Here is a 5,857-nt window from a genome sequence, read left to right as displayed (position 1 = left end):
TCTCTCTCTCTCTCTCTCTCTCTCTCTCTCTCTCTCTCTCTCTCTATTGACCGAAGCAATATCTTTCCTTTGACCATGTCGTAGCTCAGTCGATTAAGGCAGCGTCTGGGATGATCTCGAACGTAGGTTCGAATCCTCGTCACGGCCCTTGTGGATTTGTTCAATCTCTCTCTCTCTCTCTCTCTCTCTCTCTCTCTCTCTCTCTCTCTCTGGAGGTAGGGGGTGTGTATCAGGGAAGGTGGAGAGAGGAAGGGTTGTGGACAAGTCGACCCGTGGAGGCGCTGGGATCACCAGCGGCACCGACCTACTTGTCGGCAAGAATAGGAATAGCAAAATTCGACTTGTGACTCGTTTTGGCACTCTCTCACGTGGCACTCGTTTCCATAAGTATACCCTGACCCCCTCCTGTGTTGGGCACGTACCCAACAGCAATTACTGTGAAAGAAGTGTGGGAGTCTAACTCCAAGAGTAATTTATAGATTATATGAGATAGAGAGAGTGGAAGGCATCGTCCCCAGCTCCTCTTGTCACACCAAGCACAACCTCGCCAGATCACAAGATGGCTTCCCGGGGCTGAGAAACTGCACCTCTTCATAAGCTTGTGATTAATGGACACACCAGGAGAGGACAGCCTATATCTTGATCCGTATCCTAATCCCTGTGGCCTTGGTCACACGCTATCGTAGCCGAGGTCTCGTTCCCGCCTTCTGCTTCGGGTACGTCGCCAGGGCGGCGCCCCTCTTCTCTGGCGCCTGAGAGGGGGTACAGTTGTGGGGTTCTTGGTCCCTCTGGGTGCTGCTCCGGAGTCGCTCCTCAGTGCGAAACGGAGGCAGTATAAGTGGTCAGAAATTCTGGTAGCACTATTGGTAATGGGTTTGTGAGGCTGTGTTTTTCAGGCGCAATATATATACCAGGGCCCCTTCTGTAGTTCCCTGGAGCCCCTCCTCATGCTGCGAGGCTGTGCTCATGCTGCGAGGCTGTGTTCATGCTGCGAGGCTGTGCTCATGCTGCGAGGCTGTGCTCATGCTGCGAGGCTGTGTTCATGCTGCGAGGCTGTGTTCATGCTGCGAGGCTGTGCTCATGCTGCGAGGCTGTGCTCATGCTGCGAGGCTGTGTTCATGCTGCGAGGCTGTGTTCATGCTGCGAGGCTGTGCTCATGCTGCGAGGCTATGCTCATGCTTCCACACCAATTCTGGTTGAACTGACTAGATCAGTTTATCTCTGTTAGATTCAATAACTTCAACGAATAGTTACAGTCATCTTAGTATGTCTATACATCAAGTACGTCGTTATCATGTCTCCGCTGCCTCTTGTTCCCTCCAGTGTGGTCACGATGAGGCCTCTCGCTGGACCGTTCGCTGTATCTTAATGCCCGCTGTTCTGGGAACATGTTCTGTTCTGCCGTATGAAGAACAGAAGCTGTTCTGTCGTATACTTACGGACTTTTCTTGGGTTAGGATTCCAAGCAGTGGATGCATATTAAAGGGCTGGTGTTACGTAGGTTGGATATGAGTTTCGGAAGTCTTCCTTAAGGCTACTCGGGTATTTGCTTATTGAGGGAATACTGCATAAATTATGTTGTTAATGTACAAATGAACAAATCCACAAGGGCCGTGACGAGGATTCGAACCTGCGTCCGGGAGCAGGTTCCCGGACGCATTATTTTGTTAATGTGTTCCTCAGACGACAGAATAAAAGTTATATACTTACAGATATATATTATACTTACTATATACTTACTATTATATTATATTATATTATATTATATATATATAATATATTATTATTATATATAATATATAATATATTATATTATATTATATTATATAATATTATATACTTACAGATATATATTTCTCTGTTGCGAGGTTGTCTTCCTTTTAACCTGTATTGTCAGTAGGGAGTTCTTTATCCTCATCGATTTGCATTTGTTCAGGTTGAAGTCTAGAAACCACCTGTCTAATTAATTCTGCAACGCATCCAGACCTTCTTGTAGGCTCTCGCAGTCATCCTTGTTCTCTAACTCTTGTTATCAGCTTTGCATCGTCCGCAAACAAGGATATAAATTAGTATACTTTCTCTCTCTATCTCAGGTCATTTGCATACATCAGAAGCAGGACGGGACCCAGAAACGAGCCCTGTGGCTCCACAAATTTGACGGTTGGTCACTCACATTTCTTCTCTTTCACAGTTCACTTTTTGTTTCCTATCAAGTAGGTATCCCCTCACTCACTGCAGGTAGATGCTCCACGAGCCGTCTCCCGTCGTATGGACCTTGCAAGGGGGCGTGTAACTGACTTTAGTCACTAGTTCAGGGGCTCCTGCCTACCTCCTTTGGTCTATAGAGATGAAGAGCGTTGCAAAGGGATGGATTCTCCTCTTCTGTGGTCACCCATTTCTTCTATAGTTGTGTCTCTCTTCTGTTCTATTCTATCTATAGATTTGTAATGTCTTTTGTGTGTGTGTGTGTGTGTGTGTGTGTGTGTGTGTGTGTGTGGGTGTGTGTGTGTGTGTGGGTGTGTGTGTGTGTGTGTGTGTGTGTGTGTGTGTGTGGGTGTGTGTGTGTGTGTGTGTGTGTGTGTGTGTGTGTGTGTGTGTGTGTGTGTGTGTGTGTGTGCCCCTTTACCTTCGCTTGTGCCGGCAGCGAGCAGGTTCAGGGGGTAGCTGCCCCCTGCTGCCCCGGACCCCCGCTCCGCGCCCGCCAGTCCCACCTGCTGTAAATTTTTCTTTTATTGCCTGCCCGTGACCTCGGCGCCCCCACCGTCGTGGGCGTGAGGGACCGCTGCGCCCCCATCGTCGTGGGCGTGAGGGACCGCTGCGCCCCCACCGTCGTGGGCGTTAGGGACCGCTGCGCCCCCACCGTCGTGGGCGTGAGGGACCGCTGCGCCCCCACCGTCGTGGGCGTGAAGGGCCGCTGCGCCCCCACCGTCGTGGGCGTGAGGGACCGCTGCGCCCCCACCGTCGTGGGCGTTAGGGCGAGTGTTACTGATTATTGATACGTATAGACTGCTGCGGAGATGCACTCAGCCTTACCGGCCACAGGTCAGCGCAGGTCAGCGCAGGTCACAGGTCAGGGCAGGTCACAGAGGGCCATAGCTCGTCTGCTCGGGGCCCAGGTCATGAGGCAGTGATCAGTGGACAGTGACCACCAGGGCGGACTCTCGTGAAATTAAGCCTGCACGATGCTCTGTTGGGGTTCTTCTGTTGGACTTGACCCCTCCCCCCTGTTAGATCTGGCCCTGTTCGTTCTGTCCTGTTGGACCCTATACCCTGTTGGACCCTATACCCTGTTGGAGCTTTCTAGTTCTCTGTTCTTTCGTAGTTGCCCCTGTTGGATCTGCCCCTGTTGATCCTGTTCTCTTGGACCTGATCTGTTGGATCTGCCCCTGTTGATCCTGCTCTCTTGGACCTGATCTGTTGGATCTGCCCTGTTGATCCTGCTCTCTTGGACCTGATCTGTTGGATCTGCCCCTGTTGATCCTGCTCTCTTGGACCTGATCTATTGGATCTGCCCCTGTTGATCCTGCTCTCTTGGACCTGATCTGTTGGATCTGCCCTGTTGGTCTTGCCCTGTTAGATCTTCCCTGTTGATCCTGCTCTGTTAATTGGACCTGACTTCATTCATTCTTCCTTTGGTCCTGTTCTATTAAGTTTAATCATTCTAGACCTGCCTCCTCCTGCCTTATAAGGCCTGAATGTGGTCATTAAAACTGGCCCAGTATATCCCGTCCTGTTGAACGGAGCCCTGTTGGATCTGATGCCGTTACGTGTAATCCCCCTGTTGACCCTTTCCTGTTGTTTTTGTTCCTCCTGTCCTGTTAGTCTGCCTGATCCGGATTTGTGCTTTTAGGCCCGTTCAGTAACGTCTCTGTTGGACACTTCCCCTGTTGAACCTTCTGTTGGCCCTTTCCCTTAGACCCCTTTTTAATGGCCCCTTATCTCATAGACCCTTTGCTTCTTCGTCCCCTCGTGTGCCTTTTCTGTTGGCCCTTTTCTCCCTGTTGGCCCTTCGTCGTTGGGGGCCTCCCCTGTTGGGTCTCCCTATTGGGTCTCCCTGTTGGACCTGTTGGACGTCCCGTTTACTATGTACCCTTGAGATTTCCGTTGTCCTTTCCCTGTTATAATTCGTTGGAACCTCCATATTTGATGAAGAAAGGGGGGAAGGAGGAGGAAATGAAGGAGAGGAGGAGGAGGATAATGAGGGAGACGAGAGACCTAGATGGAGTCAGTCTTTGATCTCCGTAGGGGGGATATGACCCCCCTGACCCTACCATCGAGGAGGGGGGAGATGGGGTGATGACCCCCTCCCTCCCTCGCTCACCAAGTGGACACGCACATAAAATTAGGTTAATTCTGGCCCCCCCCCCCCCCAATGTATTCCGGTAATGCTTCACTCATAGGGTTGTCACGCTCTCTCTCGCTCTCTCTCTCTCTCTCTCTCTCTCTCTCTCTCTCTCTCTCTCTCTCTCTCTCTCTCTCTCTCTCTCTCTCTCTCTCTCTCTCTCCCTCTCTCCCTCTCCCTCTCTCCCTCTCTCTCTCTCTCTCTCTCTCTCTCTCTCTCTCTCTCTCTCTCTCTCTCTCTCTCTCTCTCTCTCTCTCTCTCTCTCTCCCTCTCCCTCTCTCCCTCTCCCTCTCTCCCTCTCTCTCTCTCTCTCTCTCTCTCTCTCTCTCTCTCTCTCTCTCTCTCTCTCTCTCTCTCTCTCTCTCTCTCTCTCTCTCTCTCTCTCTCTCTCTCTCCCTCTCTCTCTCCCTCTCTCTCCCTCTCTCTCCCTCTCTCTCCCTCTCTCTCAATACGCCACTCGAACACTTGTAAACAAGGTACATAAAATAAACTTTTGTATCACAAAGCGCCATCTTCCCCTAGCGTTTTCAGTATGATAACGAACCTGTTAAAGACGATATCTTAGCACCATATCCCCGGATATCATGTATCCCTCGTGCACGATAACGATAACTGTCGTAGGGGGAGTTCCTGAAACAAATGATCACGAACGTAAAAAATCTACTTAAAACGGATTTGTGTTTTAATGTTTTTTCTCCCCTATTTATTATCAGGATTGCCGTAGCTGAGTGGGCGACGTTGCCATATGCGCCACTTGGTAAAGGATACTCGTCTTGTTGAGGTTCATTGATGTTTTTGGTTTTTATTAATGGGTTTATAAGGCGTGTATTAACACCCGGAGAGGTTATTAGACTTCAGAAACAGTTTACTGGTCAACTTTCGAGGTATACTGAGTTTACAGTAAGGTAAACTTACTGATTGTGGTCAATAATATATATAGGCCTTGATTATACCTTCCAACGGCACTCTAGAAAGTACCGAGAGAAAGTATAGATGGTGTCATTGGTCTTTCTGTGGCGCGGAGCGTTCTGTGGCGCGGAGCGTTCTGTGGCGCCGAGCGTTCTGTGGCGCGGAGCGTTCTGTGGCGCGGAGCGTTCTGTGGCGCCGAGCGTTCTGTGGTGAAGGTTAATGAATGTGAAGATGACGAAACACGGCGCTGATGATCTGGACATCACGGGGCTGTGATGAGTCCGGTCAACACTCACAGTGACGGACCGTAGTCGGCCCCTGGTGCACAGTGATTGTAACACCTCCAGTTACCGGAAGGGCGGTGTGTGTGTGTGTGTGTGTGTGTGTGTGTGTGTGTGTGTGTGTGGGTGTGTGTGTGTGTGTGTGTGTGTGTGTGTGTGTGTGTGTGTGTGTGTGTGTGTGTATGTGTGTACTCACCTATACTCACCTATATGTGCTTGCAGGATCGAGCATTGACTCTTGGATCCCGCCTTTCTAGCTATCGGTTGTTTACAGCAATGACTCCTGTCCCATTTCCCTATCATACCTAGTTTTAAAAGTATGAAT

General features: G+C 50.1%; 1 protein-coding gene across 1 annotated transcript; it reads right to left on the bottom strand.

Moving 5' to 3' along the window:
* Positions 1-2,653: 2,653 nt before the first annotated feature.
* LOC138353179 (uncharacterized) lies at positions 2,654-5,514 on the bottom strand. The gene is made up of 4 exons (XM_069306050.1): positions 5,321-5,514; positions 4,887-4,972; positions 3,287-3,598; positions 2,654-2,985 (listed from the first exon to the last, which is right to left on the bottom strand). The coding sequence occupies exons 1-4, from the start codon at positions 5,512-5,514 to the stop codon at positions 2,654-2,656; spliced, it is 924 nt and encodes a 307-aa protein (XP_069162151.1).
* Between the last annotated feature and the right edge of the window lie 343 nt (positions 5,515-5,857).

Source organism: Procambarus clarkii, chromosome 56 (assembly GCF_040958095.1).
Source record: "Procambarus clarkii isolate CNS0578487 chromosome 56, FALCON_Pclarkii_2.0, whole genome shotgun sequence".
Taxonomy (NCBI): domain Eukaryota; kingdom Metazoa; phylum Arthropoda; class Malacostraca; order Decapoda; family Cambaridae; genus Procambarus; species Procambarus clarkii.
This window is presented reverse-complemented; position numbering and strand designations above follow the sequence as displayed.

Bases quoted from the DNA above. Each gene is read 5' to 3' on its own strand.
- LOC138353179 (XM_069306050.1), bottom strand. From the start codon at position 5,514: ATGTCCAGATCATCAGCGCCGTGTTTCGTCATCTTCACATTCATTAAC. The intron at 4,973-5,320 runs GTACTTTCTAGA...CATTTGTTTCAG, and splicing joins ACCATCTATACTTTCTCTCG to GAACTCCCCCTACGACAGTT. The intron at 2,986-3,286 runs GTATAGGGTCCA...ATCAATAATCAG, and splicing joins AACTAGAAAGCTCCAACAGG to TAACACTCGCCCTAACGCCC.